This window comes from Schistocerca americana, chromosome X (assembly GCF_021461395.2).
Source record: "Schistocerca americana isolate TAMUIC-IGC-003095 chromosome X, iqSchAmer2.1, whole genome shotgun sequence".
NCBI lineage: Eukaryota > Metazoa > Arthropoda > Insecta > Orthoptera > Acrididae > Schistocerca > Schistocerca americana.
The window spans coordinates 387663331-387683367 of NC_060130.1; the positions used below are offsets into that span (position 1 = coordinate 387663331).

Sequence of the window (20037 nt, forward strand, 5' to 3'; positions counted from 1 at the left end):
CTGGGCACAGAGGTTCTCCAGGGAAGGGTGGTGATAATGATGGTGTGGATCACCTAATCGATAGTGGCATGCAACAGAGATTCAATGGTGGTAGTGGAGGTGAAAGTGTCCCAGTCAGCCTTGGGAAGAGTCCACCTGGCCAAGCGTCAAGGTGAAGAACTGTGGGGTAGGGAGAGGAAGAGTGGAAGGTGGTCACTACCACACAAGTAATCGTCGAGCTCTCCAGTGGATAGACGGAAGAAGGCCAGGACTGCAAACCAAGAGATCAATGGCCGAGTATGTGCCATGTATCACACTGAAACGACGGGTGGGGGCACCTGTATTTTGGAGGCAAAGGTCGAGTTGAGTTAATAGGTTGGTTTGTGGGATTGAAGGGACCAGACTACTAGTGCCATCAGTCCGTTTTTCCATGAACTTGAAAAAAACAAACAATGGGGATGACAAGAGACAGCACAGGACAAGAAAGACACAGACAGAGACCAGAAAAAAGGAATTAAAATCACACCGAGTGGTTGGCCAACCATAGAAACAAAAAAGGAAAAGCCAACCACCAAGAAGCGCACTAAAAACCCCAGCCTAAAATCGTAGGCCAAAGGCCACACTCAACACAAAAAAAAGGACAAACACTTAGATCAAGTGATAAAAACCCCTTGCACGAGTAAAACTCAAAATTAAATCTCCCATCGCAATGTCATCTGATAAAAGTGCAGGAAGCGTATCAGGCAGCACAAATGTCTGCCAAAGCGGAGTTAAAAGCGGGCAGTCCAACAAGATGTGGAGCACTGTCAAAGCTGACCTGCAGTGACATAAATGTGGGTCCTCATGGCGCAATAAATAGTTGTGTGTCATCCAGGTGTGGCCAATGCACAGCCAGCAGAGGAAAACAGAGTCCTTATGAGAGACCCGCAAGGAGGAGTGCCACACACCAGTAGCCTCCTTGATGGACCGAAGTTTGTTGGGTGAAGGAAGAGTGCGCCATTCTTCACCCGAGGTGAGAAGTACCTTCTGCCGCAAAACTGACCTGAGGTCACTCTCTGGAAGGCCAACCTCCAAGGTTGGTGCACCGACAGCTTGTTTGGTCAGTGTGTCAACACGTTCATTTCCTGGGATGCCGACATGACCCGGGGTCCACACAAAGACCACAGAACGGCCGCAACAGGCAAGAGTATGGAGGGACTCCTGGAGAAGCATCACCAGACGAGAGCGAGGGAAACACTGGTCGATAGCTCGTGAAGCGCTCAGGGAGTCACTACAGATAATGAAGGACTCACCTGAGCAGGAGCGGATATACTCTAGGGCGCGAGAGATGGCAACCAGCTCGGCAGTGAAAGCACTGCAGCCAGCTGGCAATTAGTGTTGTTCATAATGATCCACTACAGTAAGAGCATAACTGACACGACCAGCAAGCATCGAACTGTCAGTATAGACAATGTCAGAGCCTTGAAACGCAGCAAGGATTGAAAGAAAGCAGCGGCGAAGGTCCTCAGGAGGGACTGTGTCCTTTGGGCCATGTGCCAAATATAGCCGAAGGCATGGGCGGGGCACACACCATTGGGGTATACGCAGAGGGTCCCGGAAAAGAGGTGGAATTGGGAAAACCTCAAGCCCAGAGAGAATAACTCTGACGTGAACTGCGATCGTACACAGGTCTTGGCAGCCGAAAACTGGAAGCCATATGCAACAGCCCAAGACTGCACCTCGCAGATAGCGCCCTGCAGCTGCCATTCAGCAGTGTAGAGAGGATGTGATGACGTCATGTCATACCGTATGCCTTCCGCATGTCAAAAAAGACAGCGACCAGATGCTGATGGCAGGCAAAGGCCATACGGATGGCAGACTCCAGGCACACCAGATTATCGGCGGCAGAGCGGCCTTACGGAACCCAACCCGAGATGGAGTCAGAAGGCCCCGAGACTCAAGTAGCCAACTCAACCTCCGGCTCACCATGCGTTCGAGCAACATCCAAAGAATGTTGGTGAGGCTAATGGGGCGGTAGCTGTCCACCTCCAGTGGGTTCTTGCCAGGGGATTACGATACTTTCCCGCCATTGCGACGGGAACTCACTCTCAACCCAGATGCGGTTGAAAAGGTCTAGGAGCTGTTGCTGGCAGTCCACCGAGAGGTATTTGAGCACCTGACAGTGGATGCAATTTGGGCCGGAAGCCATATCAGAGCAAGTGGCTAGGGCACTATGGAATTCCCACTCACTGAATGGAGCATTCTACGATTCAGGGTTGCGCGTGCGAAATGAAAGGCTCCAACATTCCAACTGCTCTTTCAGGGAGCGGAAGGCCAGTGGGTAATTCGCTGAAGCAGAACTCTGAGCAAAATGCTCTGCTAAGCGGTTTGCAATTGTGTCAGAGTCAGAACAGACTGCTCCATTCAGTGAAAGCGCAGGTACGCTGACGGGGGTCCGATAGCCATAGAGTCGCCTAATCTTGGCCCAAACCTGTGATGGAGAGGTACGGAGGCCAATGGTGGAGACATACCTTTCCCAGCACTCCTACTTGCATTGGGGAATGAGGTGGCGGGCTCGCGCACGGAGCCGTTTAAAGGCAATGAGGTGGGGCAATGAAAGATGCCACTTGTGACACTGGAGTGCCCGCCTGTGATCTTTAATCGCCTCTGCGAGCTTGGGCAACTGCCAAGGCACAGTCCTCCATCGAGGGGACCCAGAAGAACAGGGAATGGCAGATTCTGCGGCAGTAACAATGCCGGTGGTGACCGAGAGAACCACCGCATCAATGGCATCACTGGAAATAGGCTCAATAGTGGCAATGGAGGTGAACAAGTCCCAGTCAGCTTTATTCATAGCCCACCTGCAGAAGCGCCCAGAAGAGTGACGCTCTGGCAGTGACAGAAAGATCGGAAAGTGGTCACTACCGCACAAGTCGTCATGTACACTCCATTGGACAGGTGGTAATAGGCTAGGGCTGCAGATTGAAGGGTCGATGGCTGAGTACGTGCCATGCACCACACTGAAATGTGTGAAGGCACCAGTATTTAAAAGAGAAAGGTCGAGCTGTGCCAATACTTGCTCAACAATGCTGTCTCGGCCTGTTGCCACTGATCCACTCCACAGAGGGTTATGAGCGTTGAAGTCGCCCAGTAACAGGAAAGGTGACGGCAATTGGGCTATCAGCGCAGCCAGGACATGCTGCGGGACATCACCGTCCTGTGGAAGATAGAGACTGCAGACAGTAACAGCCTGAGGCATCCACACCCGAACAGCAACAGCCTCTAAAGGTGTTTGTAGAGGGCTAGATTCACTGTAAACAGAGTGAAGCACGTAGATGCAGACGCCAACAGATACCCTCTCATTAGCTGTCCGGTTCTTATAAGAACCCATATAGCCATGGAGGGCAGGGATTCGCATTGCCGGAAACCAAGTTTCCTGAAGAGCAATGCATTGGAAAGGGTGAAGGCTGAGAAGTTGTCAGAGATCAGCAAGATGGTGGAAAAAACCACTGCAGTTCCACTGGAGGATGACATTGTCCATGGCCGAGAAAGGTGTGAAGGGACCGAGGAGGCAGTTTACACCACTGGGTCACCTGCTGCCACCGACTGAGTACCAACGGGAGCGACATCCATCATGTCTGAGGGACCGACGAGATCTAAGTCCTCAGTGGATGCCAGAATCTCCACCGCATTCTAAGATGCAGAGCTTGTAGGTAGCGGTGGAGTGGGTGCCACCGCAATTTCCTTAGTCTACGGCCAGCTACCTGGGGCTTCTTCAGCCCCTGGGGGGTGTCTGGTTTGCCACTGGTAGGAACCTGGGAAGGGAGTGACCCAAAGCTACCCTTCCTAGCGAGAGAAGCCAAAGAAGACTTACGCTGCTCTGGCTTAGAAGTGGGGAGGGGTGTTGCTCCCGAGGTAGGTGGTGCGGGAGCAACAGGGAGGGAAGTGCCCCCCACCATAAAGGGGGCAGATGTGGTCCTTTGGCTCTGAGAGCTGACTGTATGTGGTGCAACGGATGGTATTGTAACAGGAGTGACAGTGGTGGCATAAGATGACGTTATGCGCATGGGATGAAGCTGTTCAAATTTCCGTTTAGCCTTAGTGTAGGTCACTCGGTCCAGGGTCTTGTATTCCATTATTTTCTGTTCCTTCTGTACAATCTTACAGTCCGGCGAGCAAGGGGGATGGTGGTCTCCGCAGTTGACACAGATGGGAGGCAGGGCACATGGAGTATCGGGATGGGATGGATGATCACAATCGCGACATATGAGGCTGGAAGCACAGCAGGAAGACACATGGCCGAACTTCCAGCACTTGAAGCACCGCATCGGGGGAGGAATATATGGCTTGACATCACAGCGGTAGACCATCACCTTCACCTTCTTGGGTAATGTGTCACCCTCGAAGGCCAAGATGAAGGCACTGGTGGCAACCTGATTATCCCTCGGACCCTGGTGGACACGCCGGACTAAAGGGACACTTCATCGCCCTAAGTTGGCGCGCAGCTCATCATCGGACTGTGAAAGAAGGTCCCTGTGGAAGATCCCTGGACCATATTTAAGGTTTTATGGTGTGTGATAGTAACAGAAACATCCCCCAGCTTCTTACAAGCGAGTAATGCCTGTGACTGGGCATGCTGTTTTTATGAAGACTGATCTGGACTGCATTTTTGACAAGCCCTCCACCTCTCTGAACTTGTCCTCTAGGTGCTCTACAAAGAACTGAGGCTTCATGGACAGAATGGATTCCCCATCAGCTCTCGTACAGACTATATATCACGGTGAATACACTACATACAAAGTTTGCCAAGATAATCCCATTCCTGATGTCTAGGCGGAGCTTCCAGGAATCCTCAGAACCTTAGGGCCCCTACGAAACCTTTCACCTGACTCCATCAACCTCCTGACCCCACCGATACGCCGCACCCCTACCTTCTACCTACTTGCTAAAATTCACAAACCCAATCATTCATAGCCTTTCGTTCCTCCCATGGTGTGGCCAGGGAGGGGAACGATTTGGGGTCATACATGTTTGCATTAAAGTGAGCCCTTGAACGCTTAGAGATAGCTGGTGGTTAGGCACCGGCAAGAGAAGATGTGTCACGCTTCATTGCGTGTCATCCACCCTGATGCCACCTAGGGCCCTCCCCACAGGTGCCACCCAGCCACAGCAAAGGCCACCTGGCAGGATGGCCATTGCTGGGAGTCCCGATGCCCCAAGGAGATAGGCGTCTACTCCATGGCATATGTGGGGAGTTAACAGCGCAGGCCACCCACTGTGAACAGGGGCTCTCTCCACGGGCACCACCCAGCCACAACAAAGGCCACCTGGCAGGTGGACCATTGCCGGGAGTCCTGATGTCCCAAATAGATGGGCATCTACTCCTTGGCATACACGACGAGTTAACAGCGCAGGCATCAGCAGTGCAATCCCTGTGTTGCCAGGGGGTTACCACCAAATGGGTACATGGCGGCCCCACCACAACTGACTAGCTACCATGCTGGATATCAGGCGCAGAGAAATCCGGTATTTTCAAGGGGGCGAAAGAGGACAGTAGACAGCAGAAGAAGATGACATACCCCAGAAGCTGTCCTCACAAAAATAGTTGAACCGCAGGTGGAGATGCAAAGCTATGACAAGAAAAGATGCAGGCAATCGATTCTAATGGCACTGTGGATAACTGGTGCACCATGTAAGGCATCCTTCCCCAAATGGACCGCACTTCTGTGAATTTTGAAAGTGGAAGGTCAAACCATAAAATGGGACCTGAACTTACAGGACCGAAAAGTGGGAGACTCCTTTTAGTCACCTCCCTATTCTAACCCACACGGGGAGCCACAGAAGGTACAAACACAATATCCTTGATGAATCCCGATTAAAAAAATCAAATGGTGTCAGGCCTGGGGAATGTGGGGGGAGTGCAATTGGTGCATCATGGCCAATCCATTGATCTGGAAAAAAGTCACTGAGAAAATTTCAGATGTCAGTCAGGTAGCGGGGTGGTGCACCATCTTGCACGAAGCAAACATTTCATTCTTTGTCATCCTCTTCGATCTGCGATATCAATAATTGTTGTAACATATTCAGGTACACTATTCCATTGATGGTTCTCTCATGGAAAAACGGGGAGCTTTGTTTTAGCTCGATGCACAAAAATCATTCAGTTTAGAGCTATAACGAACATGTTGCAATGTTCAATGTGGATTTTCACTGCTTCAAATCCTACAGTTGAGTGTTAACCTTGCCACTTAACTGAAAAGTCAACTCGTCAGAAAAGATGATTTTGTTCAAGAAATGTTCATCCTCCTGTAATTGATTTAACATATCCACAAAAATGTTCTTGTGAGCAATTTTACCAGTGTTCTTTATTGCTTGTACCATCGTCAATCTGTACGCTTTCCAATGCAAACGGTTTCTCAACACACACCAAACAGTCATATGTGGGATTTGCAGTTCGCGAGATGCACGCCAGGTTGATTTCGTAGAACTGTTGGCAAAACTGTCTCACTTGCTCAATGACATCATCAAATGTGCTTGGACGAGCTGACAATTTCCCATGTCTTATCAAGCACCCTGTTTCTACGAAACATTTATGCCACTCATAAATTGTAGGCCTACCAGGAGGATCTTTAGCGTACTTGGTATCGAAATTATGCTGAACTGTTGTCGCCGACTTCGATTCTTCATACCAAAACACACAGCTAGCATGCTCGGGTCCAGTGAAGGCAACCATCTTTAATGCAACTGCTGCTAGTGCTCCTTACCGTGCAATGCGGCACTAGCAAACTACATGAGTCAAAACTTGATGTATTTCTCTACAAATTGACACTACAATCACCTCTGTAGGTACTATAAATTAATTTATATGAATTTTCAAAGTTGTAAAGTCCTTTTTGAAACACCCTGTACTGTGAGCACATCCTTAACCACTCGTAAAAAAGTAATAGGCTTTCAGAAACATACATTTTAATAACCTAAACTATTCATACATCCATTTAATAACCTAAACTATTCATACATCCACTATTTTTGACATCCCGACTCGAAGTTATTCACACATCAAAGAAAACTTCCGTCTCGAAAACATTACAAGTCAAATGAAGAGGCTATAATAGCTGTAGACTGGTAGCATGGAATAGGGAAAGTGATTTTTTTCCTTTTCCTTGAAGATTTTTTCTTCTGTTCAATAATGATGCTCAGTCATAGGCAATCAAAAATTAGCGTATGGAGAGCATAGATGAAAAGTAAAGGCATAAGAAAATGGGTTGCTATGCTCTTACTTCTTATCAGAGGACCAGAAAAGAAATAAAACATGAGTGATCTCATATTTGTTTTGGGGTGAAACGTGAGAGATCAACTGATTTGTAAAGGCCACGACTAACCACCTGCCCAAACGTCATAACAGCACACTTACATATTCTGTGTGTATGTGTATTTTTGAGTTATTTATTTTCATTGTATTCTGGTGACAAATCCCATATCATTGTAAGTTGATCCATGGATACATAAACAATGAGCCTCATACTTGTTTTGGGGTGAAATTGATCAAACCTATATTTAGTTATATATGCATAGTGCAGGCAACAAGAAACAATTCCACAAAACCTCATGAATTTTGTTTCAGTAATTCTTGAGATAATGAGTGGAACATTACGTGAAGTGCAATTAATTGGAACAAGAAATCACCCTAGAATTTTTATTTCAATTATGTTGAATAATCAGCATCAAAATTAATAATGAGAAAAATTGAAATATTTACATCTACAAATGTTTCATGTTCCTCAATTGCAATACACTTTGGAAACACATACTTGAAACAATCACATTTGTCAATAGAATGTACTGGTAAGATAATTAAAATGCCCTTTATAGGCTCTATAGAGATATTGGTCTCTTCCACAACACAAGAACTCACATCAGAAATGCTGAAGCAAATGAAAAACTTCAAGAAGTTACATCTTTGTCAATATACGCATAAAAAAATCACAGCCCTAATGCCAAACTGTTAACGAAAGACTGATAACTTTCTGTGGAAACTGTTCAGTTTGAGTACACATGTATGCATGAAATCAAAACCAGGGAAGTGCAGAATAAAAATATGGGTATGTACATTTGCTACAAATGGATACTCTTGCAATCTTCAAATACATACTGACATGAAGGACAACCAGAGAGAAGTATGTCTGGGCAACATGTAGTGCAGGATATGGTTGAACCATATTTTCAGCCTAGTAGTGGGTCAAAACAGATAATTTGTTTGTTTCCACACTGCTGTGTGAAAAATTATGGGAGTGGAACTTTACATTAGTTGGTACTCTAAGAGCCAGTAAAAGAGAAATATCTCAAGGGTTTTGCCAAATGCAACAAAAAAGGAAATATCTTCATTACTTAAATTCACAAAAGATGACATCTCATATGTTCCAAAGAAAAAGAAGTGTGTTATTCTGCTTTCAACACAACACCACAATGACACTGTTGAAGCAGAAAAACATAATTGCCCATTATAATAAGATTACATGGACAGTTGGCACGAGTGATATGATGGCAAAACAATAAAACTGTATACATACAACAAATTGTTGACCGTACATATATATATCCAGCCAGGCAGAAAGATTCAACAAAACAGAAGCATTTCCTTCAGGAACTTTTCACAGAATTAGCAAAGGAATAATGAGCAAGAAATAAAATGGAACTACATACAGAAGTTGCAAGACTTGTGCATAAAGTGCAAACAATCAGTGTGCCAAAAACTACAGAAGAGTCATAGTTGTGGCAAAATGTTTACAACGTTAGGAGAAGCTATCTAACGAGGCTAAATTTATTTGTTATTTAAAATTTTAATTTTCAAATCTGACAGCAAAATTACTACATGCCATGGATTTTAAATTATGTATGTTATAATTGTCATAATGAATTTTTTGTATGACCATGACTGACAATTTTTTACAATATTTACCAGGAGCAATTAGGTCAGCCGTCTTGGTAACCTGAAAGTTTAAAATAATCTTGGTAGCAGAACAGTTAAGTAGGCTACATTAATGTTTTACCAACATGAGGAAAGCAAACATTCATTTTAAATCAGATGGAAATTAATTACCAAGAGAATTAATGCAGTGTGATCAACCTTACCCTTTCCAAGGTGTTTTCCAGAATCACAGTTCAGGATGTAGTCTGCTCAATATTAAAAATTCTTTTCAACGACACTGTTTATAATTTTACTACACTCTCAGTTCTGAGAAGATACCTAGCTACAAAATCCAAATTCCACTTTGTTTTCAGCAGGATTGGTCAATGAGGATTTTTCCACAGGCTACCTCAGATCTTACTGATTAGTGCAGCTAATGCATGTAGTCTTAGTAAGAATAATGAAATGAGATGCACATGGAACACAGATTACAGTACACTATTGCGTACTGCACAGAAATTCAAAATCTCAATTTTGATAGCGTATCCAGAATTTCTCAAGAGTTTACCCAGTACTGCAACATTCGTCAAAGTCTCACAAATTTGTACATTTGTTTTGGGGCACTGATACACAATGTGTAGCAGACTAAAACATTTGATTCAACTGTACTTATTTTGTGGTATTCAGCAATCGCTGCAAATGAAATCACAATAAAAATTTTGTAAATTTATCTGCAAAATCTGTAATTATGGCATGTTTAAGTTTAATTACAGTTACGTTCACAATTGTAACACGGCAGTTCTCACAATTATGCCCACTGAGACAAGTAGGCCTACTTGCCAGTCATTCTACTTCCCTGTAACCTTATAGTTTTCATGAGTGAATTCTCTTTTTGATCCAATTAAAAGTAACATTTGTCCAATGCAACAAATTAGATGGCCGTACGGTAGAGGTGAGTGTGTGTCAACAAAACATGAGAAGAAAAAAATAGTAATTAACACAGAGCTATGTCTGACGAATTCACCACATTTTAATAGTCAAAGACCAATTATAAACACTTCCTATCATATATTTTGGGCAGTGCAATGACAGGTTTTGAGATCATCATCCAGATGCGGATGCTAAATTTGTGAGGATCATGTTGGAGTTAGATAGCAGATTAAGTTGTTTGGGATGATAAACATGTTGTGACAGTTTTTAGACCCGCAAACGTCACATGCAAGCTGTGACATTATGAAACTAAAGAGCTGACACATTAAATAGAACTGCTCATTGTATGGATATCAGTGTGACTGGAAACTGTCACTTCAAACTAAGGAAAATCATTAACAAAAAATTTAATTCTATATCAAAATAACATTTAAAAACAATGGAAACTAAAAGGGATTCCATTGTCACAGGAGGGAGAGTTGCACTACATTTTCCAACAGTCAGAAATTAATATAACAAAAACCATAAACAGAAATAAATTAAAGATTTATTGATGATCACAGTTTTTTACCTTCCCTTCAAATTAGAGTATCAGAAGTTTCTTAAGTATGCTGTTAATCTTCTTTAAAACTTTGTCATGGATGGGACAGTGAATGGACATATATGTTAAAGCAAGACAGGGAAATTAAAGCAACCCAAGGAGTGCTTCCAGAACTTCGACAGGTTCAAGGTAAATAACGGAGTTCAGAAATAAAGATGCTGGTGTCAGTGTTTTATGAAAATGATGACGGCAGCAGAATAATGCCTAGCAAGAAAGAATGTGTCATAGTAAAAATGGGAAACGTGTGTGCAGATGCAAGAAAGACTCTTGCTATGTAACATTTCTGAATAATATGTAGAATTCCATGAAAAGTATTCTAATGCGAAAGTGAGTTTATTGTCTCTTTTCAGTCTTTGGCCAAAATGGGTTGTGGCCATATGTGCAAGGAGCACACACAATGTATGTGTATGTGAGATCCATCAAAATGCTGATATTTTCTGCTATAAAGGATTCTGGAGTGGATTACAAAGATGCAATGGAGCTGCTAGGCAAAACTTGCAGAACACATGAATAATGAACTGAATGATGAGCTCCTTATGGACGACGACGAACTTATTACTTATAAACAATGGACAGACATAGATTTGCACAGCTCTTGGGGAAAAAAAGCACAATTCACTGGAAGGTTTTGATGAACTGTGTTGCGTGGAGGGGGAGGGAAGGGAGTGGGACAACAACAGACAAACTGCCCACACACAGCTTCATGGCAACACTGCTATCTTCCTATCTCCAGTTTCAAAAGAATAATTTGAAACGAGATGAAATTTTAGTACAACTGGATCTTTCTGAAAATTACAGATTTATAACGCAAGATGCTACTCAAGGATATCACTAGAGCAATTGCAAGCAACTCTTCAACCATTTGTGACTTACTATAGAGACGAATCAGGTGGTGTGTTTGTCATGAACTTTTGTGTTTTTAGAGACTGCTTAATTCACAGGGCAGCTGCAGTTCATGTTCACACACGCATTGCCACAGCATAGGTTGAAAACAAGCTGCATCACATACATTCTGCATGGAGCAGTTAGCCAGTAGAAGAATTGAAAAAAAATCTCAAAAATTGGGTCAACGGAAGCGTCCGATTCCACCCGTCGGCTTTGACCCGTGACGTAAGGCTGTTGTGGTGTGTGACGTCACGACAGTGCGGGATTTAGTTTGTGAGAGTGGCGTGTTTGTAGGTGTAGTTTTGATGTGATTGGTGGTGCTCTCTGGCGGTGTGTTTATGTGTTGCGTGTTAGGTGATGTTTTTGGTTTAGTTTGTGTGTGTGGTGTGTTTACAGGTGGCGTATTGTTGCAGTCGGTGGTTCTCTCTGGTGGTGTGCTTATGGGTAGCGTGTTATGTGGCATACAGGGTTCATTTGCGTAGTAGCATTGCACGTGTGTGGTATCGGTAGTGATTGTGCTTTCAGCAGAATATTTTTCAGTGAGTTAACGATTTTGGTTTTGTTATATAGACGTTATTGTGGTTTTTTTTCTTTTCATCATGTGTGAATTTTGGTAAATTGCTTTTTTTGTCTTTCATTGTCTCTAATAGAATTTCTTTAACTATTTGGATTTTTTGATGAAGTCACAAAGTGTTCAGTGTGTCATGGAGAAATGAGGCTTACTAAAGTTCCGGCGTCTCTGACCAGGGAGGGCTATATGTGGAGATGTACGGATAAAAAGTCAAGGGAAGAGTTCGATTCCAATTTTGATACTCTAGGTGGTTTTTTTTTTTTTTAAGTGTAGTGAAAAGTTTGAGTTTTATAGTGTGGTATCGGTAGTTGCTGTTGACCTATATAGGTCATGGGAAGTGTTCGATTCCAATTTTGTTGATTTTTTGTGGTTTTTGAGGTAGTGATGATTCTGGACGTGGTGGTAGTTTTGGGTTTTATGATTTGGTATCTGTAGTTTCTGTTGACCTATATAGGTCAAGGTAAGTGTTCGATTCCGCTGGATATTGTCTTTAGCTGATTTTGGGAAGGTTGTGGTCGTTCTATTTTATCGTTTTTGTCGTTTGATTTAGTGGCGTGTATTTATTTTTATTTTGTCCCCACCCAAAAATCCCCAATTTCCCCCACTTGTCCCGTTAGTTTAATTATATTTTTGGAGGAATATGTGTGTGATGGTTTGTCAATCTATTTTTGTGTTTGATGCCATGCCTACGTAATGATGTCATAGTCGCGATATGGGAGTAGTTGTGAATGGTTGTTTCCGCCATATTGGTGATGTCATTGGTCAAAGAAGACGGATGGAATCGGACGTTTCCGTTAACCCCAAAAATTTATGCATGCATTACCATGATTTTCAGATTCACAGAGAGTGGAATTTTTTGCAACAAGTCAAGGCAAAAATGTATGTGATGGTATTGGAGCTACCATAAGTGCATGGCATCACAAGCTAGTCTGCAGCAGCCTACAGAAGGCTACAATCTAACACCTCTTCCATTATTTACCTGGGTACAATTTACTCTGGCATACAATCAATTATGTTTCTATAAATGAGGTGAAAACTGCCTAGGAGTACACACTACATAAGCTAACTTACACTAAGGACAACACACACCCATGCCAGATGGAGGACTCAAACCTGCAATGGAGGGGGGGAGGGGGGGCTCATAAACAGTTAACAGTGACAAGGTGCCTCACAGACCGCTCACTGCTCTGCTACCCCACATGGCATTAGAATTATTCCAGGCACGGTGAGCCATCATCACTCTTCTATGGTGGACTCTGACAATGTGCAGGTGAACAGATTGTGTGGTTATAATTATAGGTTCATGCCCACCATGTGCCTTCACAGTGTATCTGTGTCTGGATTCAAAAAGCAAAAGTGGCAACATACATCCAGGTTGCTGCTATTTATGATGACAAAATGGAACTTGGGATATGTCGCAGTCTGCTGCGGAGTAAGAGGTCACGTATTAGTGAACTTCATGCTACAAGCAAGATCGTTTCCCTGATCATATTTGACAGACATATGTTGCAGAGTACAGTAGCTACAACTTGGGAAAACTTCTGATCTAAGGACAAGTGATTGATTTTTGGCAGTTAAGGTACATTAATGACAGGTTATGTTGTGTTAATCTACCTATATGTTGATACTTAATAATTAAACCATTGAGGGGGGGGAGGTAAGAAGCACAAGTTTTTATGATACTTTTTTCAAAATTGTGTTCTGCAACAATTGTTACATCATCAAACACATCCATGTCAACTTTTGTTGTACACAAATACTTTGGAATAAAACTTTGAAATTTTGAGAGTTACATTGTGGTATACTTATGCAATGTATTAAATTTTGACTTGGATATGATAGATAAACTCCAGTGGAAGACTTTGCAGGAGAGACACTCAGTAGCTCAGTACGGGCTTTTGTCGAAGTTCACCGAGGAGTCAAGCAGTATATTGCCCCTTCCTACGGATATCTCGCCAAGAGACCATGAGGATAAAATCAGAGAGAATAGAGCCCACACAGAGGCATACCGACAATCTTTCTTTCCACGAACAATACGAGACTGGGGACTAGTGTAGCAGGGGATACAATCCGTCGGCTTTGGACAATGACGTCACAAGTCGCCAATCGAGAAGCGATTCTTCTTAGTGTTGTAGCTCCCTTCAGTGGCTGATAAGTGTTTTTTGGATTTTTTAAAAAAAAAATCTCACGAGATAGAATAAACAGATCAACTTTGTTAAGCAATCAGTAAAAAAACGAAACTGAAACATAACAGCAAAAGCGAAAATGGTAAACTGCTCTCTGGCGACTTGTGACGTCATTGTCCAAAGCCGACGGGTTGTATCCCCTGCTACACTAGACCCCGAGACTGGGATAGAAAGGAGAACCGATAGAGGTACACAAAGTACCCTCCGCCACATACCGTCGGGTGGCTTGCGGAGTATGGATATAGATATCACTTGTCCCTTTTGTGCCACCACACTTTGAGAGTCCACATTTTTCCAGCGATTTTTCATTTTTTTGTAATTTCTTGTGCATGTGACTAAGTATGAGTGAAAGATGTGGACATGATGTGTTGTGTGTTTGTTTATCCCACAGCTTACTAGAAAAAATATTATCTCCTTCCTGAGTGAATTATATTTGGCATGGTGGGCACCTACAATATGTATCTTTTTTAACACGTTACATTGTCATGTGGTTGCCAAGTAGATGTTATTAGGTGGTAAAAATTTCACTGGACCGTGAGGAATAGTTTCTAAAATTATTATGCCCCGAAGCCGGCTCTAAAGATTGATAGGCAAACGCGCATTGCATTTTTCCGGGCGTACCACCTTCTTTCGCGAGCTTTAATTCTGGAACAAATTCCCGGGGCAGACTAATACTTTGTACATGAACGTTCTGCAAATAGTAGCATTGCTGTGCTTACTTCAGCCAAATCTGAGACTATGAGCTGAAGCCCCTGGTTGAATTGACATGGAATGAATCCTTGGTAATACTTATCCACGGAGAGCATTCACACTATTTATTTCCAAATTTAAGTAAATTATTTTGGTGCCAATATGTTGCATTATTTTGTATTTCATTTCCAACTTCATTATTCACTAATCAGGGCAGAGAGGGCAAGAAACTAAGCTGCTCTCATAACGTTCCTAATAATTCGGAGATTTCCGTGAAACACACGCGTATTTATATAAATATGCTGCGCATACGATACCTCTGCTTCCTCGGAAGCCACCTCCGCCGCCACCACGTCCATAACCGCCACCGCCGCCTCTTCCACGGAAAGACATTGTTATTTCACTACACTCACATCCGCGTCGATAGTTAATCTGCAAATGAAACAAGGAACATATCTTCTCACACGTACATCAACGTTTTTCCAACTACCTCGTGATGAGGAGGGCACTTCGTATACCTTGCACTTGTTACGTTTTTCACACTTACGCTGACACGTATTGGTTCACGTCTACAAAAATTTACCAAATCATTCCACGAAATTAACACCACTTAAAAAATTATGGGACGATAATATTGTCATCAACTCGCTCACACACGCACATTCACCATTCAAATCAGCACCACGCGTACTCTCCAAACAAACACAAACATAATCATTAGTAAAGATATAATATTCTAACGATTTGCTGAGCGTTTGAACATCTTTGGTTTTATTTCAGATTTCTCTCAATGAGGTATATAAATAGTTTATATAGGTCGCTGATTTCTCTACTGTTTTTGAAAACACACACACATTTATTACATAAAATTGCCAAAATATATTAGGCTTATATCTTAAAGCTAATTTAAATATCCATTTCAGGATTCTGGCAGAAGGCGTTTAATAGTAATATCAATGGATACAGTTAATGCTGAGCTCTGGTTCTGAGAACAAGACTATCCCGACACACACGTTATCCACAGCAGTTCGCACATTCAACGGAATATGTTTTGCGTTTTATCGTTGAAGACGAAATATGTGGTGGGACGCAAGATGTAATGCGTTTATTTATTTATTTACATGTCAAGTTCCGTAGGATCAAATTGAGGAGCAAATCTCCGAGGTCATGGAACGTGTCAGTACATGAAATAATAACATAAAAGGAATAACAGATAAAAATAAATGTTTATGAGCCCGAAAAAGTCAATCCATAAATTTACGTAAACGCAATCAACAATACAATAAGAATCAGCTTAACGTTTCATGGAACTTCTCGACAGAATAGGAGGAGTGACTCATGAGAAAACTATTAAGTTTCGATTTGAAGGCGCTTGGATTACTGCTAAGATTTGTGAACTCGAGTGTTAGCTTATTGAAAATGCATGCGACAGTATATTGCACACCTTTCACAAGAGTTAAGGAAGTCCGATCAAAATGCAGTTTTGATTTCTGCCGAGTATTAACTGAGTGAAATCTGGTTATTCTTCGGAATAAGCTAATACTGTTAACAAGAAATCACAATAGGAATATATATAAACACAAAAATATACATACTTGTCTGTGCCCCAACACTCATCCCTGGGGCACCCTCCCTTGACTGCACCCCACTCAGACCCCACATCACAGCCATTCTCAACATTGTGAATAATGACCTTTAGCTGTCTAATGCTAAAGTAAGAGGTGAACCAGTTGCAAGCTGCTCTCCGTATTCAGTAATAATCCAACTTCTGGAGCAATATTTTGTGATCAACACAATCAAACGCCTTAGTTAAATAAAACAAATATGGCTAGAGTTTGAAACCTGTTGTTTAATCCATCTAGTACCTCACAGAGAAAATAAATCTAGCATTTTCAGTTGTTAAACGACTTCTAAGGCCGAACTGCACATTTAACAGCAAATCGTGTGATATAAAATCATCAATTATCCTTACATACACAGCCTTTTCAATAACTTTAGCAGACACTGATTGCATAGAAATAGGTCGAAAATTGTCTACATTAGCCCTTTCTCCCTTTTTATAAAGTGGCTTTACTACTGAGTTCCTTAATCGATCAGGAAACTGACCATTCCAAAAGGGAAAATTACAAATATGGCTAACTACAGGGCTAACATGTGCAGCACAGTATTTTAATATTCTGCTATGAACTCCATCATAACCATGAGAGTCCTTAGTCTTCAGTGATTTAATTATTGAATCAATCTACCTCTTGTCTGTATCCCAGAGGAGTATTTCAGACATCAATCTCGGAAAAGCCAAGAAAGTTATATGATTCCCTGTAGAAACTAAATTTTTATTTAATTCACCAGCAATGCTCAGAAAATGATTGTTTAATACTGTATATATACCTGACTTTTCAGTAACAGAAATATTTTTACTACAAACTGACTTTTATATTGTCGACCTTGTGCTGTTGAGCAGTTGGATTAACTTTCCTTTCCAGCTAGTTGAAACGAACTGTAGTAGCAACACAGCAGAAGACATCAAGCTATTCTAAATTCTAAGAGATAAAAACCGGCAGGGGAAATGATTGCAAAATTGCTGGAAATCTACATTTAAAGTAGTTAAAATGATTGTGCCTAGAATATAGTGTTCTTCTTTAGAACATAATTGCACATGATTTATTTAAGCTTCATTTTGTGGACTCGTCATTTTTAATGAATGGAAACGATGGATATTGGGGTCATGGGAAGCGTCCAATTCCTTGTTTTTGACCCTTGACGTAGTGTTGTGTTGTGTGATCGTTTGTTATGGTTACATGTGTAGTATAAGGAATTTGTAATTCGTGACAATACGATATAATATGTAAAAGCTCAAAGGTACAATCATTCCAACAACTGTGACCAATACTGTGACATGTATTTAAACTGCAAATGCAGTGTTGTACTGAGGAATATTATAAACCACATATTAATTTAAAAGCTGTGAGCAAATCAGTGATTACTTTGAATGTAACTGTGACGTGAAAGGCTGCACTGCTGTACTGCATGCAACTTAGTATTACTATAATGATTACTGGAATGTTTTTTTTTTCAAATATATCATTTTAAAATTTTGATGGAGCTTTTCAACTTTATTTTCAGCCACTGAAATGATTAATGGTGGAACCCAAGAAATGCAAAAAGAGGCGAGCAACAGAAATGGAGATACTATTGTAAATTTGCAATTGCAATACAAGAAGCTGAAATAAAAGGTGAGGGTTTATTTTAATGTAACAGTTGGCATTAAGAAAATTAATACATCAAATCTGCACCTACTGAAGACACACATTATTAATAACCATAATTAACATTAAGGAATAAACAGATTGGTACATTAAATGTAAGAATGTGCCCCTGAAGAGGCTTCTGCAAGGTGTTCATTTATCAGATTTATAAAATATTCTTACAGTATGCTTTTGTAGAATAAATAGTTTTTAGACCTGAGCTCCATTGCTTAAAAAGATCACACTGAAGAACAGATTGAATAAAAGTGTGCTAGCAGATATGTTTATGGGTCAATACAGAGAGGAAGATTATCAAGCACAAACCATTCAGTACTGACCTTTTGGGGTACCTTTTTCGCTTGGTGGTGCCACCTCATTTTGTTATCCTGGAGGACTAGGATTTTAACACCTGGATTAAGAACCAAAAGCACGCATTGTGAGCAATATTTCACGAATTCCGGAGTTTTTCTTGTTGGTGTTTGGAAATTGTGTTGGGTTGTTACTATTAGGTATCCTGTGTACTGGTTTACCATCTTTGGTTAGGTTACAGTTTCATATTAACTATGTTACTGTGTTTTGCTTTGTTACACTGTGGGCTTCATTTAAGATAAAGTGAAGGTTTGGATAGTGGATTTGACAATTTGGGTGTGTTGGTTTTCGGTATTGTGGGTTTCATTTTTGCTGCTATGCAGGTCAAGCTAAATTTGCAATACCATGTTTTACAGTAGTGTGTGGGTTATTGGTATTGTGGTCTTCATTTGAACTATATAGGTCGAGCAAACATTGTGATACCAATGTTTTGTTAAATGTTGAGAATTTTATAAGCTTTACTTTTGTTTGGACGTGGTGGTGTTATAGGTTTTCTCAGCCTGAAACAACCTTCTTCCTGTGGTTGCCCTCTAGTTTCATTCTGTTGGTGGAGTTCAATATTTCACATGTTATTTATGTTTGTCAGCAGGTGTAACTAGTGATATCATGGTCACCATATTCTATGCACTTGAAATAGGTGACTCCTCCCCCCACCTTGATGACATCACTGGTCAAAGCAAGCACCAGCCATCACAACTTTTGTCAATATACGTTCTGTAATAGTTTGAGCATTGAGTCCCTTTTACTCTGATTTTATTCGTGTGATATATTTTGTGTGTCATTTAATTGATTACAAATAGATTCATGTTTCAAGGATCTTTAGGCTATTTTTATCAAAATGATGTAGCCTGCATTTGTTTTACACTCCAGTATATGTGTCTTTTTTGTCTTTATGGGAACATATAAGCCATTTACAGGGTACCAATCAGCTTGGTGGCTTAAAAGTAATAATGAATATATTAGTCTCTCTCATTCTTCATGATACAGTTAAGAAATATTTTATCTACATCCTAATAAGAGAAGCAATCATTTTAGTCTTTCATGCTACAAGATTTTAGTCAAATATTTCTATAGAGAGCTGTTGTCCCAAAGAAGCAATTTGATTTCAGATTTAAAATTTGTGTTGCTACCTGTCACATTATTAATGGGCAAACAGCAGAAAATTTTTGTGGCTATTGTTGAACATTTTCTGAACTGTTGGCTTAGTGATAAATGGTTATTATGTTTTCTTCTAAATCTCAACTAAAATAACTTTGTGACTTACATCTATAGTGGGGGCAGGATTGTTGGTTGTCCACAGCATTCCACATACTTCAGCGAGCAATAGCTGTGCACACACACTGCAAATGGAGCAAAATGTACTTCCAGATTGTAGTTGTCTTTAGCAGCAGCGGGAAGTACATTAGAGAGTGTGACCATTAAGGCAATAGTTGACCTTCGTCCCTTCCTCCACCGCCCACCCCTTCTCCCAAGCATTTAGCTACATGGAGAGAGCACAATAGGCTTTGCCTGGGAAAGCTCTGTGGTGCCTAAAAATTAGCCAATATAGTGGGCACATGGGTGCTAAGAAAGAACTGCAGTTGGCTGAGTTCAAAGCTGCTGCCACTTGATGCACCAGAAAGTCAACTACAGATTTGTTTTACTCAGTGCCTAGTTTGCTTACGAAAAATCAATTGAAGCAGAACTGTGATTTG

At 41.6% G+C, this 20037-nt stretch overlaps 1 protein-coding gene across 2 annotated transcripts in view; it reads right to left on the reverse strand.

The window, feature by feature from the left end:
* The window catches only part of LOC124555540 (probable H/ACA ribonucleoprotein complex subunit 1), a 71182-nt gene extending 55749 nt beyond the window's left edge, over positions 1-15433 (reverse strand). Inside the window, exons 1-2 of one of the 2 annotated variants that reach the window (XM_047129496.1) lie at positions 15277-15433; positions 15047-15161 (exon numbers count right to left, since the gene is read on the reverse strand). In XM_047129496.1, coding sequence (XP_046985452.1) covers positions 15047-15122 — 76 coding nt within the window. In that variant the 5' untranslated portion in view covers positions 15123-15161; positions 15277-15433. Of the gene's footprint in view, positions 1-15046; positions 15162-15247 lie in introns of both variants that reach the window. The other variant, XM_047129495.1, reaches the window with a different exon arrangement.
* Positions 15434-20037: the final 4604 nt, after the last annotated feature.